This window comes from Dryobates pubescens, chromosome 5, assembly GCF_014839835.1.
Source record: "Dryobates pubescens isolate bDryPub1 chromosome 5, bDryPub1.pri, whole genome shotgun sequence".
NCBI classification, from domain to species: domain Eukaryota; kingdom Metazoa; phylum Chordata; class Aves; order Piciformes; family Picidae; genus Dryobates; species Dryobates pubescens.
In genome coordinates this window covers 2,046,234-2,068,992 of record NC_071616.1, presented here as the reverse complement: position 1 = coordinate 2,068,992, position 22,759 = coordinate 2,046,234, and the positions used below count along the sequence as shown (strand labels likewise).

Genomic DNA, 22,759 nt, shown 5'->3' with positions numbered 1-22,759 from the left:
TGCCTGCCTGTTCCCCCTGCCCTGCTGCCTCCCTGTTCCCCCTGCCCCTGCTGCCTCCCTCTTGCCCCTGCTGCCTCCCTGTTCCCCCTGTCCCTGCTGCCTCCCTGTTCCCCCTGCCCTGCTGCCTGCCTGTTCCCCCTGCCCTGCTGCCTCCCTGTTCCCCCTGCCCTGCTGCCTCCCTGTTCCCCCTGTCCCTGCTGCCTCCCTGTTCCCCCTGTCCCTGCTGCCTGCCTGTTCCCCCTGCCCTGCTGCCTCCCTGTTCCCCCTGCCCTGCTGCCTGCCTGTTTCCCCTGTCCCTGCTGCCTCCCTGTTTCCCCTGTCCCTGCTGCCTCCCTGTTCCCCCTGCCCTGCTGCCTCCCTGTCCCCCTGCCCTGCTGCCCCCCTATTCCCCCTGCCCTGCTGCCTCCCTGTTTCCCCTGTCCCTGCTGCCTGCCTGTTCCCCCTGCCCCTGCTGCCTCCCTGTTCCCCCTGCCCTGCTGCCTCCCTGTTCCCCCTGCCCTGCTGCCCCCCTGTTCCCCCTGCCCTGCTGCCTGCCTGTTCCCCCTGCCCTGCTGCCCCCCTGTTCCCCTTGCCCTGCTGCCCCCCTGTTCCCCCTGCCCTGCTGCCTCCCTGTTCCCCCTGCCCTGCTGCCTGCCTGTTCCCCCTGCCCTGCTGCCTCCCTGTTCCCCCTGCCCCTGCTGCCTCTCTGTTCCCCCTGCCCTGCTGCCCCCCTGTTCCCCCTGCCCTGCTGCCTCCCTGTTCCCCCTGCCCCTGCTGCCTGCCTGTTCCCCCTGCCCTGCTGCCTCCCTGTTCCCCCTGCCCTGCTGCCCCCCTGTTCCCCCTGCCCTGCTGCCCCCCTGTTCCCCCTGCCCTGCTGCCTCCCTGTTCCCCCTGCCCTGCTGCCCCCCTGTTCCCCCTGCCCTGCTGCCCCCCTGTTCCCCCTGCCCTGCTGCCCCCCTGTTCCCCCTGCCCTGCTGCCTCCCTGTTCCCCCTGCCCTGCTGCCTCCCTGTTCCCCCTGCCCCTGCTGCCCCCCTGTTCCCCCTGCCCTGCTGCCCCCCTGTTCCCCCTGCCCTGCTGCCTGCCTGTTCCCCCTGCCCTGCTGCCTCCCTGTTCTCCCTGCCCCTGCTGCCTCCCTCTTGCCCCTGCTGCCTGCCTGTTCCCCCTGCCCTGCTGCCCCCCTGTTCCCCCTGCCCTGCTGCCTGCCTGTTCCCCCTGCCCTGCTGCCTCCCTCTTGCCCCTGCTGCCTGCCTGTTCCCCCTGCCCTGCTGCCTCCCTGTTTCCCCTGCCCCTGCTGCCTGCCTGTTTCCCCTGCCCCTGCTGCCTGCCTGTTCCCCCTGCCCTGCTGCCCCCCTGTTCCCCCTGCCCTGCTGCCCCCCTGTTCCCCCTGCCCTGCTGCCCCCCTGTTCCCCCTGCCCTGCTGCCTCCCTGTTCCCCCTGCCCTGCTGCCCCCCTGATCCCCCTGCCCCTGCTGCCTCCCTGTTCCCCCTGCCCTGCTGCCCCCTGTTCCCCCTGCCCTGCTGCCCCCCTGTTCCCCTGGCCCTGGGCAGTCCCTGCGTGGAAGCCTGCAGAGGGTTGTGAGCCCACCTGGAGGCAGCTCTCTGGGTGGGTGGCAGATGTAGGTTTTTTGCCAGCAGCTGATTGTGTTTGCCCCTCTTGCTCCCCCCAGAGATGTCATCTCCTAACCTGAAGACTGGTGCCAGCATCCTCATTGGAGTTGGGCTAGTCACCATGCTGATGGGGTTCCTGGGCTGCCTGGGAGCCGTCAAGGAGATCCGCTGTCTCTTGGGCCTGGTGAGAGAACCCTTCCTGTGCCTCCACACCCAGCCCTCAGCACTCCTCCTGCCAAGCCCCTGGGGCTCAGGCCTCCTGGGGGCCAATGCAGCTGCTGCTGCTGGTAGGTCAGCTTGGATGCAGTCCTCGCTCAGTGTGCACACATGAAGTTCTCCAGCGGTCCACAGGGCTGTGGCAGAGGTTCCTCAGCTGGTGATGAGCTGACAGCTCTGTGGGATGAGAAGGGAGAAGTGCAGAGACCTTCATCTGGGCAGGAAGAATAAACTGCAGCAGGGCAGGCTGGAGAGCAGCCCCCTGGAGAAGGACCTGGGAGTGCTGGGGGGCAGCAAGCTCTGCATGGGGCAGCAATGTGCCCTGGGGGCCAAGAAGGCCAAGGGGGTCCTGGGCTGCATTCAGAGGAGTGTGGCCAGCAGAGCCAGGGAGGTTCTCCTCCCCCTCTGCTCTGCCCTGGGGAGACCTCACCTGGAATATTGCATCCAGCTCTGGGCTGCCCAGCTCAGGAGGGACAGGGATCTGCTGGAGAGAGTCCAAGGGAGGCTCCAAGGATGCTGAAGGGACTGCAGCACTGCCTGGGGAGGAGAGGCTGAGAGCCCTGGGGCTGTTCAGTCTGCAGAGGAGAAGGCTGAGAGGGGATCTGATCAATGCCTATCAATAGCTGAGGGCTGGGGGTCAGGAGGGAGGGGACAGGGACAGGCTCTGCTCAGCTGCACCCTGGGATAGGACAAGGGGCAATGGATATCAACTCCAGCACAGGAGGTTCCAGCTCAACTTCTGCCCTTTGAGGCTCCCAGAGCCCTGGAGCAGGCTGCCCAGAGAGGTTGTGGAGTCTCCTTCTCTGGAGCCCTCCCAGCCCTGTCTGGATGTGTTCCTGTGTGACCTGTGCTGGGTTCTCTGCTCCTGCTCTGCCAGGGGGTTGGACTCCTGTGATCTCTCCATTGCTTTTTGCAAACAGTGGGTTGAGGACTACCAGCAGAGGACAAATGTCCCTGGTGACCCCCAGCATCCCAGTTGTCCTTCCCATCCCTGTGAGCACAGTGCCAAGCATTAAGGCCACAGGGAGAGAAAAGGCAGGGTGTCAGTGCCCTGCTGTGCTGCAAACTTCAGCTGCTGTAAAAAGCCTAAGAGCTGAGAGAGACTCAGCTGGGAATGTCCTCTGGCAGGACCTCTTCCAAGGTTGCAGCTGTAGGAGGGTTTCTGTCTGTGGTGGATAAGGTGACACAAGCTTGGTACACCTCAGACAGCTGCTTGGACTCCTCCTCCACAGCACATCTGGACAGGCAACCAAGTGTGGCCACACTGTGTCCTGGAATGAGGAAGGTTCCTTGATGGCATGGTGGCAGCTGCCACTGTTGAAAAGTAATCTCAGGTGTGCTGTGTCCAGCTCTGGAGTCCTCAGCACAGCACAGACCAGGACCTGGAGCTGGAGCGGGGCCAGAGGAGGCCACAGCAGTGATCCAAGGGCTGGAAGCCCTCTGCTGTGAGGCCAGGCTGAGAGGGTTGGGGTTGTGCAGCCTGGAGAGGAGAAGGCTCCAGGAAGACCTCTCTCTGGCCTTTCAGTGCTTGAGGGGATGATCAGAAAGCTGGGGACAGACTTTTGAGCAGGGCCTGGTGTGACAGCACAAGGGCTGGTGGCTTGGAGATTCAGACTGGAGAGAAGGGAGGACTTTACAGTGAGGGTGGGGAGCCCCTGGCCCAGGCTGCTCAGAGAGGTGCTAGAAGCCCCATCCCTGGCACCATCCCAGGCCAGGCTGTCTGGGGTGTCTGAGCAGCCTGCCCTAGTGGAGGATGTCCCTGCTGAGTGCAGGGGGGGGTGGACTGGATGGCCTTGGAAGGTCCCTTCCAGCCCCAACTCAAATTGCTTTCGAAGCAGATGGCTTGGTGGGTCTTCAGTTGAGCTCCTGAAACAGATGAAGTAGCATTTCATGAAATGTGACTGACAAAGAAGAGCAGCAACCCCCCCAAAGCAGGGTTGCAAACTCCCATTTTGCTTGCCATGGAGGTGTGGAGCAGGCAGAGTCCAACAGACAGAGGCCTGAGTGGCCTGGGAGTTGGGCTGGAGGGGGGAGAGGATGTCCCAGTTGGGATGACACAGGGCAGGGGTGCTTGTAAACCACCTCCCTTTGGGAGGCCTCCTGGTGGGGGGGTGGGGGGTGGTGGTCTGAAGCAGATGCTCATTGTGAAGCCTTTCACTGAGGAGAGCATGGCTGAGAGCAGAGCTCCTCTGCTGGAGCAGGCTGCTGGCTCAGCCTCCTGCCTGCTGTGGGTGAAATGGTTACCAGGCCTGGTGCTGGCAAAGGCTGAGGGGTGCTCACCTGGGGCTTTTCTTTGTTTCTGTGCAGTACATCAGCTGCCTGCTGACAATCCTCATAACTCAGGTTGCTGCTGGCCTGGTCATCTACTTCCAGAAGCAAACGGTAAGCAGGTTCTCCCTGCTCTGGCTCTGAGGGGGCAGGGGGGGCAGAGCTGCAAATCCTCTCTTCCAGCCTGCACTGCACCATGAGCAGGCAGCACTGGCTCCTGCTGTGCTCTGCCCCAAGCCCAGCTGGGCACTGTGCTGCTGTGGTGCCCACCTCAGCAGTGCTGCTTTCTCAAGGCTTCTGAAGCTCTGTTTGCTATGCAGACTTCAAGCTGGTGCCACATGGGTTTGATGGGTGGGCCACCCAGATGGCTACAGAACTGGCTTGATGGCCAAAGAGTGGCTGTCCATGGGTCCATGTCCCAGTGGAGGCCAGGGACAAGCAGAGGCCCTCAGGGAGCAGTCCTGGGACCAGGCTTGTTCAACATCTCTGTGGGTGCCAGGGACAGTGGCACTGAGTGCACCCTCAGCAGGGTTGCTGATGGCACCAAGCTGTGTGGTGCAGCAGACAGCTGGAGGGAAGGGATCCATCCAGAGGGACCTGGACAGGCTGCAGAGCTGGGCACAAGCCAACCTCAGGAGGTTCAACAAGACCAAGGGCAGGGTCCTGCAGCTGGGTGGAGGCAATCCCAGGCACAAATGCAGGCTGGGCAGGGACTGGCTGGAAAGCAGCCCTGAGGAGAGAGCCTTGGGGGTGCTGGGGGAGGAGAAGCTCACCAGGAGCTCTCAGTGTGCACTTGCAGCCCAGAAAGCCAAGCAGAGCCTGGGCTGCAGCAAGAGAAGTGTGGCCAGCAGGGCAAGGGAGGGGATTCTGCCCCTCTGCTCAGCTCTGGGGAGACCCCACCTGCAGTACTGCCTCCAGGTCTGGAGCCCCTATTGCAAGAGGGATCTGGAGGGGCTGGAAGGTGTCCAGAGCAGGGCCAGGAGGATGAGCAGAGGGCTGGAGCACCTCTCCTGTGAGCACAGACTGAAGGAGTTGGGGCTGTTCAGGCTGGAGAGGAGAAGGCTCCCAGGTGACCTCATTGTGGCCTTCCAGGATCTGCAGGGGGCTCCAAGAAGGCTGGGGAGGGACTGCTCAGGATCTCAGGTAGTGATAGGACTAAGGGGAATGGAATGAAGCTGGAGGTGGGGAGATTCAGGCTGGAGGGGAGGAGGAAGTTCTTCCCCATGAGAGTGGTGAAGCCCTGGAATGGGTTGTCCAGGGAGGTGGTTGGGGCCCTGTCCCTGGAGGTGTTTAAGCCCAGGCTGGATGAGGCTCTGGGCAGCCTGATCTAGTGTGGGGTGTCCCTGCCCATGGCAGGGGGGTTGGAACTGGATGATCCTGGTGGTCCCTTCCAACCCTGACTGACACTATGATTTTTTGGGTAGTGGGAAATTGCTGGGAAGCTTTTGGCCACAGCTCCTCTTGATCCTGCTGCAGACTGTTATTGGGGCATGGAGCTGCCATCAGCTGCCTCAAGGCATCCCCAGCCTGAGTGGTTGCTTTTCTGGCTGACCACCTTCCTTGTGTTGTCTGCTTCTAGCCTCTCAGTCCCCTATCTGTCTGTAAAGCTCTCCTTAGGTCTCCTTAAAGGTCTCCTCTTTACCCTGAGAGCAAACCCAAGTGTCTGGCAGCTCCTGCACTACAGTCTGAACTCACAGCCAAGGGGTTTAATGTGTTGAAGTGGATCTCTTGGTCAGGAATGCAGCTTCCCAGGGCAAGTCCAATGCACTTGGTGGTGTAGAGAGGATAACCTTTGAGCTACTGAAGTTCCTTGCAGCCTGGCTGTGGGTTCTGTGGTTGAGGCAGTGCCCAGGCAGCTCTCCAGCTGTTTGGCAGCTAACCAGGGAGGGGAGCAAGGCATAACCCTGCAGCTCCTGCTGCCTTCTCTCTTGGTCTGCAGGTTTCTGGTCTCAGTTCTAGGTAACCCTGTCCTCTGGCTGGAGCCAGGAGAGGGTTGGTTTCTTCTCCCTAGTATCAGGTGATAGAATGAGAGGAAATGGCCTGAAAGTATTCCAGGGGAGGGTTAGGTTGGAGATTAGGAGCAAGTTCTTCGCTGCAGGAGTGGTCAGGGATGGGAAGAAGCTGCCCAGGGAGGTGGTGGAGTCCCCATCCCTGGAGCTGTTGAAGGAATGTGTGGCTGTGGCACTCGGGGACAGGGTTTGCTGGCTGTGGTGGGGCTGGGCTGATGGTTGGGCTGGGTGGTCTTAGAGAGCTTTCCCAAGCCAGATAATTCTGCAGTAAGTGTGTAGATATCCCACTGCATGGCTGTGCTGGCTCCTCCTCAGCCAGCCCTCCTGCTGGGTGCTCCCAGCAAGCAGATGGAGGAGGAGGAGGTGGATGGGGCCTGGCAGTGAAGTTGGAGGTGCCTGCCCCCAGCATAGCTGGTAGGAGCTGTGGACAAGTGGTTGTGGTGACTGTGAGCAGCTGTTGGTTGCCAAGGGGGGTGTGAACACAGCTTGCCCTCAGGAGCTGGCTGAAGGGGAAATGAGAACGTGGGTAGCTGGTGAGTAAAGCCACAGCGTGGAACAAGCTGCTGATTCTCCACCAGCTCTGACTGCTGCAGAGGAGGAGGTGTGGGGCTGGGCAGGCCCCTGCATGGGGAAACAGGGCTTCTTCACACCAGGGCATCCCACACCTCCCATGCTCTTGCTCCATCAGCTGTCACTCTGCTCTTCTGAAGTGCAGCTTTGGAGCTGCAGCTCTTCCTCTGAACCTCAGTCAGACTGGGAAGGGAATAAAAGTGTTGGAGGATGTCCTGGAGAGCCCTGGAAGGGAAGAAAAGTGCTGGAGGTTGTTCTGCAGAGGCTTAGGAAGGGAAGGGAAGTGCTGGAGGTTGTTCTGCAGAGCCCTGGAAGGGAAGAAAAGTGCTGGAGGTTGTTCTGCAGAGGCTTAGGAAGGGAAGGAAAGTGCTGGAGGTTGTTCTGCAGAGGTCTAGGAAGGGAAGGGAAGTGCTGGAGGTGGCTCTGCAGAGCCCTGGAAGGGAAGAAAAGTGCTGGAGGTTGTTCTGCAGAGCCCTGGAAGGGAAGGGAAGTGTTGGAGGTTGTTCTGCAGAGGCCTAGGAAGGGAAGGGAAGTGCTGGAGGTTGTTCTGCAGAGCCCTGGGAAGGGAAGGGAAGTGCTGGAGGTGGTTCTGCAGAGGTCTAGGAAGGGAAGGGAAGTGCTGGAGGTGGTTCTGCAGAGCCCTGGAAGGGAAGAAAAGTGCTGGAGGTTGTTCTGCAGAGCCCTGGGAAGGGAAGGGAAGTGCTGGAGGTTGTTCTGCAGAGCCCTGGAAGGGGATAAAGGTGCTGGAGGTTGTTCTGCAGAGGCTTAGGAAGGGAAGGGAAGTGCTGGAGGTTGTTCTGCAGAGCCCTGGGAAGGGAAGTGCTGGAGGTGGTTCTGCAGAGGTCTAGGAAGGGAAGGGAAGTGCTGGAGGTGGTTCTGCAGAGCCCTGGGAAGGGAAGGGAAGTGCTGGAGGTTGTTCTGCAGAGGCTTAGGAAGGGAAGGGAAGTGCTGGAGGTGGTTCTGCAGAGGTCTAGGAAGGGAAGGGAAGTGCTGGAGGTGGTTCTGCAGAGCCCTGGGAAGGGAAGGGAAGTGCTGGAGGTTGTTCTGCAGAGCCCTGGGAAGGGAAGGGAAGTGCTGGAGGTAGTTCTGCAGAGGTCTAGGAAGGGAAGGGAAGTGCTGGAGGTTGTTCTGCAGAGGAAGGGAAGTGCTGGAGGTGGTTCTGCAGAGGCCTAGGAAGGGAAGGGAGGTGCTGGAGGTTGTTCTGCAGAGCCCTGGAAGGGAAGAAAAGTGCTGGAGATTGTTCTGCAGAGGCTTAGGAAGGGAAGAAAAGTGCTGGAGGTTGTTCTGCAGAACCTGGGAAGGGAAGAAAAGTGCTGGAGGTTGTTCTGCAGAGGCCTAGGAAGGGAAGGGAGGTGCTGGAGGTTGTTCTGCAGAGGAAGGGAAGTGCTGGAGGTGGTTCTGCAGAGGCCTAGGAAGGGAAGGGAGGTGCTGGAGGTTGTTCTGCAGAGCCCTGGAAGGGAAGAAAAGTGCTGGAGATTGTTCTGCAGAGGCTTAGGAAGGGAAGAAAAGTGCTGGAGGTTGTTCTGCAGAACCTGGGAAGGGAAGAAAAGTGCTGGAGGTTGTTCTGCAGAGGTCTAGGAAGGGAAGGGAAGTGCTGGAGGTTGTTCTGCAGAGCCCTGGAAGGGAAGGGAAGTGCTGGAGGTTGTTCTGCAGAGCCCTGGGAAGTGAAGGGAAGTGCTGGAGGTTGTTCTGCAGAGGTCTAGGAAGGGAAGGGAAGTGCTGGAGGTTGTTCTGCAGAGGTCTAGGAAGGGAAGGAAAGTGCTGGAGGTTGTTCTGCAGAGGTCTAGGACGGGAAGGGAAGTGCTGGAGGTGGTTCTGCAGAGGTCTAGGAAGGGAAGGAAAGTGCTGGAGGTTGTTCTGCAGAGGTCTAGGAAGGGAAGGGAAGTGCTGGAGGTTGTTCTGCAGAGCCCTGGAAGGGAAGGGAAGTGCTGGAGGTGGTTCTGCAGAGCCCTGGGAAGGGAAGGGAAGTGCTGGAGGTTGTTCTGCAGAGCCCTGGGAAGGGAAGGGAAGTGCTGGAGGTTGTTCTGCAGAGGCCTAGGAAGGGAAGGGAAGTGCTGGAGGTTGTTCTGCAGAGGTCTAGGAAGGGAAGGTAAGTGCTGGAGGTTGTTCTGCAGAGGTCTAGGAAGGGAAGGGAAGTGCTGGAGGTGGTTCTGCAGAGCCCTGGAAGGGAATAAAAGTGCTGGAGGTTGTTCTGCAGAGCCCTGGAAGGGAAGGGAAGTGCTGGAGGTGGTTCTGCAGAGCCCTGGGAAGGGAAGGGAAGTGCTGGAGGTGGTTCTGCAGAGGTCTAGGAAGGGAAGGAAAGTGCTGGAGGTTGTTCTGCAGAGGTCTAGGAAGGGAAGGGAAGTGCTGGAGGTTGTTCTGCAGAGCCCTGGAAGGGAAGGGAAGTGCTGGAGGTGGTTCTGCAGAGGTCTAGGAAGGGAAGGAAAGTGCTGGAGGTTGTTCTGCAGAGGTCTAGGAAGGGAAGGGAAGTGCTGGAGGTTGTTCTGCAGAGCCCTGGAAGGGAAGGGAAGTGCTGGAGGTGGTTCTGCAGAGGTCTAGGAAGGGAAGGAAAGTGCTGGAGGTTGTTCTGCAGAGGTCTAGGAAGGGAAGGGAAGTGCTGGAGGTGGTTCTGCAGAGCCCTGGGAAGGGAAGGAAAGTGCTGGAGGTGGTTCTGCAGAACCTGGGAGCCTGCCTGCCTGCGATCATCGCTTGCAGAGATCCAGCAGAGTAGTGGAAGGGCAGCCTTGAACAAATGCTCCTCTTCATTCCTCAGTGAACAAAACCTATGGGGAAGCTCTTCTAGAGCCCTTCTGGTTCATGGCTGCTCCAAAATTCCTGCCAGGAGCACTGAGAGAAGCAGCCTGGGCAAGGCCTTGGCTGAGAGCTCCCCCGGGCTGGTGTGTGGCTGCGCTTCGGTGCTGCCCTGCAGGTTGCTCTGCTTCACTTGCTGCAGTCAGCCTGGGGCAGCTCTGAGCACAGCAGAGCACCCTGAGCACTGCCCAGGAGCCAGCCCCAGCTGTCTGTTGTGTTCTCTTTGGCTCTACTCCCTTCTGACTTCAGGAACTTGGTTAGACAGGAAACAAGGGGGAATGAGAGCGGAGGAAAGGGGAGCTCAGAGCCAGGGCACAGCAAGGTGAGAATCACAGACTCAGAGAATCTTAGGGGCTGGGAGGCACCTCCAGAGATCATCCAGTCCAAGCCCCCTGCCAGAGCAGGAACACAGCCAGCTGGCTTTGCAAAGGCTCCAGAGCAGGAGACTCCACAGCCTCTCTGGGCAGCCTGCTCCAGGCTCCAGCACCCTCACAGCAAAGAAGTTTCTCCTGATCTTCAGATGGAGCCTCCTGGGTTCCAGTTCGTGTCCATTGCTCCACCTTGCCCCCAGTGCCCCTTGTGCTGTCCTTGGCCATCCCTGAGCAGAGCCTGGCTCTGTCCTCCAGCACTGCCCTGCACAGCTTTATCCCCAGCACTGAGGGCAGCCCTCAGGCTCCTCTGCTCCCAGCTCCCAGCCCCAGCTCCCTCAGCCTGTGCCCACAGGGAGATGTTGCACTGCCTGCAGCAGCTTTGTGCCTCAGGGCTGGACTCTCTCAGGCAGTTCCCTGAGGTCCTTCTTGACCTGAGGGGCCCAGAGCTGGACACAATACTCCAGATGTGGCCTGACCAGGGCAGAGTAGAGTGGAAGGAGAACTTCTCTCAGCCTACTAACCACAGCCCTTCTAATCCACCCCAGGATGCCACTGGCCTTCATGGCCACAAGGCCACTCCACTTCTTGGAAGTGATGTCTTCCTGCACTGCAGGAGACAGGATTGTTGTTGGGCTCCTCCCTAGCTGCCCTTTTTCCTCCTCAGTAGCTACTGAACAGCTTCACTTGCTGGTTTTTTGTTGAATTGGCAGTGCCAAATTCCTTCCCCACCCCTGACCTCTGAAAGTAAGCTGAGACAGAGCCAGCAGGCAGGGTCTGACAGGAAGGCTGTGCCACTCCCAGGGGCATTGCCCCTTCAGGTTGGACTTCCCAGTTGTGCTGGGCAGATGTTGATGCAGCAATCCATCTCCCTGCATCTGTTGGCAGCTGAGGCTGTGTGGTGGCTTGGGTTGGGTTTGGGTGTTTGGCTTTGGGGCTGACAGCTCAGAGATGTCACCAGTGTCAGCCTGCTTTGGGAGCTGAAGGTTGCTGCCCACCTGGGCACAAGCTCTGAGAAAAGGGACCCAGGGAGTCCTGGTGGACAACAGGATGCCCAGGAGCCAGCAATGTGGCCAAGAAGGCCAAGAGTGTCCTGGGGTGCATCAAGAAGAGTGTGGCCAGCAGGTTAGAGGAGGTTGTTGTTCTCCTCTGCTCTGCTCTGGGGAGGCCTCATCTGGAGTACTGTGTCCAGTTCTGGGCTCCCCAGTTCAGGAGGGACAGGGCCTTGCTGGAGAGGGGACAGCAGAGGGCTGCCAGGATGATGAGAGGACTGGCAGATCTCTGAGGGGGAAAGACTTGAGGGACTTGGGGCTTTCTGGTCTGGAGAGGAGCAGCCTGAGGGGGGATCTCCTCAGCATTTAGAGGGTGGGTGTCAGGAGGGTGGCACCAGGCTTCCTGCATTGGTGCCCAGTGCCAGGGCAAGGAGTAACAGCCACACACTGGAACATGGGAACTTCCACCTGAACATGAAGAGGAACTTCAAGGTGCTGGAGCACTGGAGTGGGCTGCCCAGAGAGGTGGTGGAGTCTCCATCTCTGGAGATACTCCAAACCCACCTGGATGCGTTCCTGTGTGACCCTGCCTTGGCAGGGAGGTTGGACTCAGTGATCTCCAGAGGTCCCTTCCAGCCCCTAGCAGTCTGTGAAGGGTAAAGGTCTGTCTGGGCCTAGCCCACATAGTTTTCTGCAGCTTCCTCTAGATGCCCTGAGCAAGGGGAAGTGTTCTAGGGAGCTGTCCTGCTTGCTGGCTGCTGTTTGCAGCAAGCAGACCTGCAGGAGGCCTGCAGCCCTCTGCCTGAGGCCAGGCACTGGGGAGTTAGTTCCAGGATCTGAAGTGCCTGGGGGGATGAGAGCCTCCTCCTGGTTTCATGTGTAGGCTGGATGCTAATAAATGCTGGGGGAAGCTCAGAGAGGGGAGCAGGACAGTGCAAGGGAGGGCTCTGCACCTGGGCTGCAGCAGTGCTCACTGTCAGTACAGGCTGGGGGAGGAGGGGATAGAAAGCAGCCCTGAGGAGAAGGACTTGGGGGTGCTGAGGGATGAGAAGCTGGCCAGGAGCAGGCAGTGTGAGACTGCAGCACAGAAGGCCAAGGGCAGCCTGGGCTGCATCCAAAGCAGCATTGCCAGAGAGCCAGAGAGGTGATTCTGCCACTCTGCTCTGCTCTGGGGAGACCTCACCTGCAGTGCTGGGGGCAGGGCTGGAGCCAGCAGCACAGCAAGGACCTGGAGCTGATGGAGAGGCTCCAGAGGAGGCCATGGGAATGCTCAGGGGGTTGGAGCAGCTCTGCTGTGAGGCCAGGCTGAGGGAGCTGGGGGTGTTCAGCCTGGAGAGGAGAAGGCTCTGGGGAGACCTAAGAGCAGCCTGCCAGGACCTGAAGCTTCTTTCAGATGGAGAGAGGCTGTTTGCAGAGGCCTGCAGGGACAAGACAAGGGACAATGGCTTCAAAATGGAGAAGAGCAGATTGGGATTGGATATCAAGAAGTTCTTCACCATGAGGGTGGTGGAACACTGGCACAGGCTGCCCAGGGAGGTGGTTGAGGCTCCTTCCCTGGAGCTATTCAAGGTGAGGCTGGGCAGGGCCCTGGGCAGCCTGATGTGGTTGGGGAGGTCCCTGCTGGCTGCAGGGAGGTTGGGCTGGGTGAGCTCTGGAGGTCCCTTCCAGCCTGGAGCATTCTGTGCTTCTCTGACACATGACTGGTAGAAGCCTCCAGTGCTCAAGACTGGAATCAAAGAGCTGTGCTCTTGTGTCTGGTGTTCAGCTGCCCCCAGCTCATGTGGAGGGAAGCCAAAGTCCTGCTGCTTTTTCTGGCAGTGGTCCATGGCTTGGTTTGTGGCTTTGAATGGCTCTGTGTCTCCTGATGCCAGGCTGGCTCAGGCTGGGGAGCAGCAGGAGCCCAGAGGGTGAGGGTGGCCATTTGCTGGGGAGCAGCTGGGCTCCACCAGGTCCTGAGAAGCCTTGCATGGATGTGAGGGTGGTGAGGAGGGTGGCAGCCTGCTGCTGAAGAGGGCTGGTTGTGCCTTCCTGGCTTGCTTTCCTCTGGCAGGTGCAGGAGGGTGGTCAGCTGCAGGAGCCTCCTTTGGGCTGCTCTGCTGCTTTCAGGCCATGGACAAGCTGCCTGTGTGTGCTCTCCAGGGCTGCTGTGCTGCTGGAGTTTGTTTGATCTTCCTCCTTTCTCCAGGAGCTTTCTGAAACACCCAACACCACCTCAGCTTCTGTTGACCTTTTTGGCAGCAGAGCTGTTAGAAGGACTTTGTCTGCTCTTGTGGAGGAGGGGAGGAAGAGCAGAGATGCAGCTCCCCTCTGCAGCTGTGCTTGGGCACATGGGAATCACAGGGTGCTTTGGGTGGGAAGGGAAGGGACCTTTCAAGGCCAGCTAGTGCCACATCCCTGCAGGCAGCAGGGACATCTGCAGCTGGAGCAGGCTGCTCAGAGCCACAAACAGCCTGACCTGCAGTGCTGCCAGGCATGGGGCTTCTGCCACATCTCTGGGCAGCCTGGGCCAGGGTCCCACCACCCTTGTTGTGAAAGATTCCCTCCTTCTCCCCAGTCTGAATCTCTTTCAGTTCAAACCACCCCCCCTTGTCCTCTCACATCAGGCCCTGCTCAAAAGCCTGTCCCCAGCTTTCTGCTCAGCCTCTCCAAGCACTGCAAGGCCACCAGAAGGTCTCCCTGGAGCCTTCTCTTCTCCAGGCTGAACAACCCCAACTCTCTCAGCCTGGCCTCCCAGCACTGCTGTGGCTTCCTCTGGCCCCACTCCAGCCCTGGTTGTGCTGTGCTGAGGACTCCAGAGCTGCCCCAGCACTGCAGGTGGGGTCTCAGCAGAGCAGAGCAGAGCAGATGGGCAGAATCCCCTCCCTGGGCCTGCTGGCCACAAGGGACATCTGGTTCAGGCTCTGCCTGTCCTTGTGGTGGGGTCCTGGGCTGCAGAGCAAAGTCACTGCTGGGGTTTATGCAGAAGTGGCCCCAGGCTTCATCTGGCCAAAGAGCCAAGGGGCCAGCTGGGCCCCAGGTAGGGCAACCACCCCAGATCTCCCTCTGCCTGTGGAGCAGCAGCATGTGGGAGGGGAGAGGGTGGGAACTCAGGGGCTCAGTAACTGATGAGGCTTATGGCAGCAGCCAAGGCCAATCTCATTAGTGAGAAGCAGGTCAGGTTGCCTTGATTCACAGGGAAGGAAAAGGGGAAGCAGAGTAATTGAAAGGGGAAGAGCCAGGCAGTGTGAGAAGAAAGATCATGGAGCTCCCATCTGTCTGGCCTGACACTGCTGATCCCAGGGGGCTGAGCTGCAGCTTTCCTTGGAAGAAGCTGCTGCTGCTGCTGCTGCTGAGGAGAAGCTTCTCTCCCACAGCAGGCACAGCTGCCTGTCCCTGGGCTTGTAGAAGGAAAGGAGAAGATTGCTTCCACCACAGATGTGGGCTGGCAGCATCCCAGTGCTGAGGCTGATGAAGCTCTCTCCCATCCCTCAAGCAGTCTAATGACACTTCCCTCCAAGCTCTTGTGAGCTGGGGCTGTCCTCAGCAAGAACAGCAGTCCTCATGCCTGAGAAGGGCTTCAGAAGAGGAGGGTGGAAGGCAGGAGGTGAGGGAGGCAGCCCAAAGGGTGGTGTAAATCTCTCTGGCTAGGGACTGGGGCTGAAGGGCCCCCTGGCCAGCCTGCTGCCCAGGAGGTTGGTTGGAGGAGGACAGGAGGTGTTGCAGCTCATGAGCAGCAGCTGTAGGAGGCTGGGGCAGGCAGGTGAGTGAGGAATGGAGGTTCTGCCCCAGCTGTGTGTCAGAAAGCCAGCTGGGTACAGGAGCAGAGTGACTCCTTCCCTCCCTCGGTGCAGAGGTGAGCTGCAGCAGCTGAGGCCCTGCAGCAGCCTCGCTGGCAGTGCAAGGCTGGAGGCAGTTGTGGGTCCTTGAGACAGCCTTGTCCTGCAGCTCACACCCCTGTCCCCTCTGGGGCAGGCAGCAGAGGCCAGCCTGTGCCTCACCAGGGTAAGTGTGCTCAGCTCTGTTCCCTTCTTCCCCAGCAGGTTTGTAGCCATTCCCTGCTCTGGGCAAGGGCTGCCTGGGACAGAGCGGTGCTCTGGCCGTGGCTTTGCAGAGCAGAGCTGCTGCCTTGCCTTCCCTGCAGGGCTGGGGCTGTTGCTACCACCTGAACTTGCCTTTCATTAAGTGACCAGAGCTGACTGCCTGAGCCCCAAAGGAAATCACAGAATGCTTTGGGTTGGAAGGGACCTCCAAGGCCATCCGGTTCCAAACCCCCACCGTGGGCAGGGCCCCCTCCCACCGGCCCAGCCTGGCCTTGAGCACCTCCAGGGCAGGGGCACCCCCAGCCTCCTTAGGCAGCTGGTTGCAGTGTCTCCCCAGCCCTCTCTGTGCAGAGCCTCCAAGGGCTCAGCACCCTGAGGCTGCTGCCTTGTTGCCTTGGCAGCTGAAGGACGAGCTGGCCAGCGTCGTGCAGGACCTGATTGAGGACTACGACCCCAAGGCCGAGGGGCAGAAGAAGGACTTGCAGGAGGTGTGGGACTATGTGCAGAAGCAGGTGAGTGCCAGGGGGGAGCACACAGCCACAGCAACAGGCAGCTGGGGAAGGGCCCCAGGCAGCACCACAGGCTGGGGTCAGAGTGGCTGAGAGCAGCCAGGCAGAGAGGGACCTGGGGGTAGCACAGCCTCACAGTGTCACCCAGGCTGGGAGAGACCTCGAGGAGCATCGAGGCCAGCCTGGCACCACAGACCTCATGGCTAGACCATGGCTCCAAGTGCCACATCCAATCCCCTCTTGAACACCTCCAGGGATGGGGACTCCACCACCTCCCTGGGCAGCACATCCCAATGGCTAACAACTCTCTCTGGGAAGAACTTTCTCCTCACCTCCAGCCTAAACCTCCCCTGGCACAGCTTGAGACTGTGTCCTCTTGTTCTGGTGCTGGGTGCCTGGGAGAAGAGACCAACCCCCAGCTGGCTACAACCTCCCTTCAGGGAGTTGGAGAGAGCAAGGAGGTCTCCCCTGAGCCTCCTCTTCTCCAGGCTAAGCAACCCCAGCTCCCTCAGCCTCTCCTCCCAGGGCTGTGCTCAAGGCCTCTCCCCAGCCTTGTTGCCCTTCTCTGGACACCTTCAAGTCTCTCAATGTCCTTCTTAAACTGAGGGGCCCAGAACTGGACACAGGACTCAAGGTGTGGCCTCAGCAGTGCTGAGCACAGGGCACAATGACCTCCCTGCTCCTGCTGGCCACACTGTTCCTTCTGCAGGCCAGGATGCCCTTGGCCTTCTTGGCCCCCTGGGCACACTGCTGGCTCATGTTCAGCTGCTGTTCACCACTACCTGCCTAAACATGCCCAGTTCTGGGCCCCACAGGTTAGGAAAGAGGTTGAGCTGCTGGAAGGTGTCCAGAGAAGGGCAAGAAAGCTGGGGAGGGGTCTGGAGCACAGCCCTGGGAGGAGAGGCTGAGGGAGCTGGGGTTGCTTAGCCTGGAGAAGAGGAGGCTCAGGGGAGACCTTCTTCAGGTCTTCTCCTTGGAGGGAGAATGATTGATGATCACAGGATGGGAGGGACTGGAAGGGACCTCTGGAGATCTTCCACTCCAACCCCCCTGCCAGAGCAGAAGTCTAGCACAGGTCACACAGGAACACATCCAGACAGGGCTGGGAAGGCTCCAGAGAAGGAGACTCCACAACCTCTCTGGGAGCCTCACAGGGCAGAAGTTCCTCCTCATGTTGAGCTGGAACCTCCTGTGCTGGAGTTGATATCCATTGCCCCTTGACCTATCCCAGGGTGCAGCTGAGCAGAGCCTGTCCCTGTCCCCTCCCTCCTGACCCCCAGCCCTCAGCTATTGATAGACATTGATCAGATCCCTCTCAGCCTTCTCCTCTCCAGACTGAACAGCCCCAGGGCTCTCAGCCTCTCCTCCCCAGGCAGTGCTGCAGTCCCTTCAGCATCCTTGGAGCCCTCCCTTGGACTCTCTCCAGCAGATCCCTGTCCCTCCTGAGCTGGGGAGCCCAGAGCTGGATGCAATATTCCAGGTGAGGTCTCCCCAGGGCAGAGCAGAGGGGGAGGAGAACCTCCCTGGCTCTGCTGGCCACACTCCTCTGAATGCAGCCCAGGACCCCCTTGGGATGCTCTCTCACTGGAGCTGCATCTCTTTGCTAATGGAGGCAAGGGAAGCCTGAGCCTGCTGTGGAGAAAGGATCCTCCTTGAGCCCTTTCTTTATGCAGCAAGAGAAGAAAGAGGTTTTGCAGAGGTGAAGGCAGGTGTTAGGTGAAGAAGGCCAGTGGAAGTCAAGTGCTCAGTGTCCAACCCCTCTCCCTCTGCCAAAGTTAACATTTAAAGGCTGTTGCTGTCTGGGAGTTAAAGTCCAAAGCTCTGTGAAGCAGGGGCAGCTCCTTCCAGGAGCTGGATCCTCAAGGCCTGTTTGGGCACCAGGTGCTCATCCCAGCATGGGTCTCAAGCTCTCTGCAGCTCTCTCATGGCTGTTAGGTTGGGGTGGAAAATTCCATTTCCTTTCAAGCAGAGGAAGGATCTCCCCCAGAGCTCCCCCACAGGTTTGATTGTTTCCCTGTTGGCACACCACTGTGTGAACACAGGCATCCATGCTCAGGAGAGGAGCACACAATCACAGAGCTGCCTGGGCTGCAAGGGACCCCAAGGCTCAGCCAGTGCCAGCCCCCTGCCATGGGCAGGGACACCTCACACCACAGCAGCTTGCTCACAGCCACCTCCAGCCTGGCTGCAAACACCTCCAGGCAGGAGGCTGCCACCACCTCCCTGGGCAGCCTGTGCCAGGCTCTCACCACCCTCCTGGGGAACAACTTCTTCCTCACAGCCAATCTCAATCTCCCCACTTCTAGTTTTGCTCCATCCCCCCCAGTCCTATCCCTCCCTGACACCCTCAAAAGTCCCTCCCCAGCTTTCCTGGAGCCCCCTGCAGATCCTGGAAGGCCACAATGAGGTCTCCTGGGAGCCTTCTCCTCTCCAGCCTGCACAACCCCAACTCCCTCAGTCTGTGCTCACAGCAGAGCAGCTCCAGCCCTCTGCTCCTCCTCCTGGCCCTGCTCTGGACACCTTCCAGCCCCTCCAGAAGCTCTCAGCCGGTGCTGGACTTTCCCCCGCAGCAGCTGCAGCTTTCTGCCGTGGCAGTGCAGGGCTGTTGCTGGGGCTGGCAGGTTTTGCTCCTGCCCTCCTCAGCCGGCCGAGGCTCGCTGGCCTCTGCACGCCATCGTGTGGCGGCTCCCCGGGGCCCTCGGTGGAGACCTGCTGCTCCCTTGCCCGTGGGAAGCAGAGCATGAGGAGCTCCTGCTTCGTGCCTGGGCACGGCCCCAGGGTGCAGCTCCAAGAGGGAAAGAGGTTTGTAGGGTTTCAGCCTAATGGAAGTGGGGTCAGGAGTGGGAGAGGAGCTCGGAATGCTGTTGAGAGGCCTTTGCCTGGGGATGGCAACACAGGGTCAGAGGATGGCCAGGAGGATGAGCAGAGGGCTGGAGCACCTCTGCTGTGAGCACAGACTGAAGGAGTTGGGGCTGTTCAGTCTGGAGAAGAGAAGGCTCCCAGGTGACCTAATTGTGGCCTTCCAGGATCTGAAGGGGGCTCCAAGAAGGCTGGGGAGGGACTGCTCAGGATCTCAGGCAGTAATAGGACTAGGGGGAATGGAATGAAGCTGGAGGTGGGGAGATTGAGGCTGGAGGGGAGGAGGAAGTTCTTCCCCATGAGAGTGGTGAAGCCCTGGAATGGGTTGTCCAGGGAGGTGGTTGGGGCCCTGTCCCTGGAGGTGTTTAAGCCCAGGATGGATGAGGCTCTGGCCAGGCTGATCTAGTGTGGGGTGTCCCTGCCCATGGCAGGGGGGTTGGAACTGGATGATCCTTGTGGTCCCTTCCAACCCTGACTGATTCTATGATGCTATGTTAGGGGAGGCTGCCACCTGCCAGGCTGTGCTGCCATCCAGTGAGGTCTGCACAGCCTGAGAGCTGGGGGCAGGCAAACCTCATGGAGCTCCATAAGGCCAAGTGCAGGGTCCTGCATCTGGGGAGGAATAACAGCAGGCCCCAGGACAGGCTGGGGGCTGCCCTGCTGGAGAGCAGCTCCATGGAGGAAGACCTTGGAGTGCTGGGGGGCAGCAAGTTCTGCATGGGACAGCAATGTGCCCTGGGGGCCAAGAGAGCCAAGGGCATCCTGGGGGGCAGCAAGAAAAGTGTGGCCAGCAGGGCTGGGGAGGTTCTGCTCCCCCTCTGCTCTGCCCTGCTGAGACCACAGCTGCAATCCTGTGTCCAGCTCTGGGCTCCCCAGTGCCAGAGAGACAGAGACCTGCTGGGGAGAGGCCAAGGGAGAGCCAGGAGGATGCTTAGGGCACTTGAGCATCTCCCCTGGGAAGAGAGAGTGAGAGCCCTGGGGCTGTTCAGTCTGGAGAGGAGAAGGCTGAGAGGGATCTGATCAATGTCTATCAATAGCTGAGGGGTGGGGGGCAAGGGGAGGGGGCCAAGCTCCTTTGGGTGGTGCACAGCAATAAGCCAAGGAGCAATGGAGACAAACTTGAGCAGAGAAGGTTTCAGCTCAGCATGAGGAGAAACTTCTTTGCAGTGAGGGTGGCAGAGCCCTGGAGCAGGCTGCCCAGAGAGGTTGTGGAGCCTCCTGCTCTGGAGCCTTTCCAACCCCACCTGGATGCCTTCCTGTGCAGCCTGCCCTGGGTGCTGCTGCTCTGGCAGGGGCTGGGACTGGATGAGCTCTGGAGGTCCCTTCCAGCCTCTGCTGCACTGTGCTCCTGTGACTTGATGGGTGAGCTGTGCCTGCTAGCTGTGGCCCTTTAACTCTTGTGTTGATTGCAGTCATTCTGTGCCTGGAGGTGATGCCCCTGCCAGTGGGCACCTGCTGACAGCTGGGGCATCCCTGGGGGGTGTCCTACTGCAGAGCAATCTGGATGGCCTGAGTGGTGGAGCTGGGGGGGGTTGCTCCTATGAGCTTCCACCTCCACTTCCTGCCTCTTCTTGTCAGCTGCAAGCACAGAGCCTGAGACCATGACCACCTCTCTCTTGCTTTTGTTAGCTCTCCTGCTGTGGCTGGAATGGACCACAGGACTGGGAAAGAAATGAGATTCTGCTCAACCAAAGTTTGGCCAAGTATCCCTGCACCTGCTCCAACCACTCCAAGGATGCTGAGGAGAACAAGGGCTTCTGCTACATGCCTTGGCCAGTCACTGGCAATGTAACCTCTGCTGACTGGCCTGTCCATGAGCAGGTGAGTGCCTGCACCTGGGCCCCAGGGAGCCTCTGCTGGTGCCACACAAGCCTTCAGCCTGGGAAAGACCTTTTGCAGATCAGTGAGCCCAGCTCACCAAGCTCAGCAGGAAACCACAGCCCTCAGCACCACATCTGCACAGCTGTGAAACAGCAAGGCAGGAGCTCAGGGCCTCCTGAGCTGGGCAATGGGGTCAGGGAGCAGTGTGATGCCCTGGAAATCCATGAGGAATTGGTTGGGGACCTGCTGAGCCACTTGGACACTCACAAGTCCATGGGACCGGATGGGATCCATCCTAGGGTGCTGAGAGAGCTGGCAGATGAGCTGCCAAGCCACTCTCCATCATTTTCCTCCAGTCCTGGCTCACTGGAGAGGTCCCAGGTGACTGAAACTGGCCAAGGTGGTCCCCATCCACAGGCAGGGTGGGATGGAGGAGCCTGGAAACTCCAGGCCTGGCAGCCTGACCTCAGTGCCAGGGAAAGTGATGGAGCAGATTATCCTGGGGGCAATAACTGCACCTGAAGGGTGGCCAAGGGCTCAGGCCCAGCCAGCATGGAGTTAGGAAGGGCAGCTCCTGCCTGACCAACCTGATCTCCTTCCATGCCCAGTGACTGCCTGGTGGATGTGGGGCAGGTTGTGGATGGAGTCTGCCTGGACTGCAGCAAGGCCTTTGACACCGTCCCCCACAGCAAACTGCTGGCCAAGCTGTCAGCCCCTGGCTGGGACAGCAGCTCTCTGAGCTGGGTTAGGAACTGGCTGGAGGCTGAGCCCAGAGAGTGGTGGTGAATGGTGCCACAGCCAGCTGGCAGCCAGGCACCAGTGGTGTGCCCCAGGGATCAGTGCTGGGCCCCAGCCTCTTTAACATCTTCATTGATGATCTGGAGGAGGGGATGGAGTCAGTCATCAGCAAGTTTGCAGATGACACCAAGCTGGGGGCAGATGTTGGTCAGTTAGAGGGCAGAAGGGCTCTGCAGAGGGACCTTGCCAGGCTGGACAGATGGGCAGAGGGCAACAGGATGGCATTCAACAAGTCCAAGTGCCAGGGGCTGCACTTTGGCCACAGCAACCCCAGGCAGAGCTACAGGCTGGGGGCAGAGTGGCTGAGAGCTGCCAAACAGAGAGGGACCTGGGGGTGCTGATTGACAGCAGCTGAACATGAGCCAGCAGTGTGCCCAGGGGGCCAAGAAGGCCAAGAGCATCCTGGCCTGCATCAGGAACAGTGTGGCCAGCAGGAGCAGGGAAGTCATTGTGCCCTGTGCTCAGCACTGCTCAGGCCACACCTTGAGTCCTGTGTCCAGTTCTGGGCTCCTCAGCTTAAGAAGGACATTGAGAGACTTGAAGGTGTCCAGAGAAGGGCAACAAGGCTGGGGAGAGGCCTTGAGCACAGCCCTGTGAGGAGAGGCTGAGGGAGCTGGGGTTGTTTAGCCTGCAGAAGAGGAGGCTCAGGGGAGACCTTCTTGCTCTCTCCAACTCCCTGCAGGGAGGTTGTAGCCAGCTGGGGGTTGGTCTCTTCTCCCAGGCAAGCAGCACCAGAACAAGAGCACACAGTCTCAAGCTGTGCCAGGGGAAGTTCAGGCTGGAGGTGAGGAGAAAGTTCCTTACTGAGAGAGTTGTTAGCCATTGGGATGTGCTGCCCAGGGAGGTGGTGGAGTCCCCATCCCTGGAGGTGTTCAAGAGGGGATTGGATGTGGCACTTGGAGCCATGGTCTAGCCATGAGGTCTGTGGTGCCAGGTTGGACTCCATGATCTTTGAGGTCTCTTCCAGCCTTGGTGATTCTGTGAGACTGTGATCCCCAGGGATGGGGACTCCACCACTGCCTTGGGCAGCCTCTCCCAGACCTTAACCCTTTCAGTTCAAGAAACTGTTCCTTGTGTCCAACCTAAACATCCCCTGGTGCAACTCCTGGCCATATCCTCTTGTCTTGTTACTTTGGAGCAGAGCCCAAGCCCCACCTGGCTCCAGCCTCCTCTCAGGGAGCTGCAGAGAGCAATGAGGTCTCCCCTCAGCCTCCTCTTCTCCAGACTAAACCCCCCCAGCTCCCTCAGCTGCTCCTCCCCAGCCCTGTGCTCCAGACCCTTCCCCATCTCCATTGCCCTCCTCTGGGCCTGGCCCAGCCCCTCAGTGTCCTTCTTGGAGTGAGGGCCCCAAACCTGAACCCAATGTTTAAACTGTGGCCTCACCAGTACTGAGTACAGGAGAACAATCCCTGCCCTGCTCCTGCTGGCTGCACCATTACTGATCCAGGCCAGGCTGCTGCTGGCCTTCTTGGCCACCTGGGCACACTGCTGCCTCATCTTCAGCCAGCTGTTGGCCAACCCCCCCCAGGTGCTTCTCTGCTGGGCACTTCCCAGCCACCCTGCCTGGGGCATTCATGGGGCTGTTGTGACCCAAGTGCAGGACCTGGCTCTTGCCCTTGTTGAACCTCATCCCACTGGCCTCAGCCATGGATCCAGCCTGCCTGTAGATCCTCCCTGCCCTCCAGCAGGTCAGCAGTGCCACCCAGCTTGGTGTCCTCTGCAAACTGACCGAGGGTGCTGCAGTCCTCTCGGCCAGATCATTGATCAAGACATTAAAGGGAAGTGGCCTCAGCACTGAGCCCTGGGGAACACCACTGGGGACTGGGCACCAGCTGGGTTTCTCTCCATTCCTCACCACCACTTGGTGCCAGCCAGCCAGGGAAGTGCCCACCCAGCCAAGCTGTGGGCAGGAGGATGCCGTGGGACCCAGTGTCAAAGGCTTTGCCCTCCTGG

The 22,759-nt window shown here is 59.7% G+C and overlaps 1 protein-coding gene across 1 annotated transcript in view; it reads left to right on the top strand.

Annotated features, from left to right (window-relative positions):
- The window catches only part of CD82 (CD82 molecule), a 37,919-nt gene that overhangs the window by 13,339 nt on the left and 1,821 nt on the right, over positions 1–22,759 (top strand). The window contains exons 3-6 of the mRNA XM_054162167.1: positions 1,647–1,771; positions 4,111–4,185; positions 15,221–15,331; positions 19,817–20,008. Coding sequence (XP_054018142.1) covers positions 1,647–1,771; positions 4,111–4,185; positions 15,221–15,331; positions 19,817–20,008 — 503 coding nt within the window. The remainder of the gene's footprint in view (positions 1–1,646; positions 1,772–4,110; positions 4,186–15,220; positions 15,332–19,816; positions 20,009–22,759) is intronic.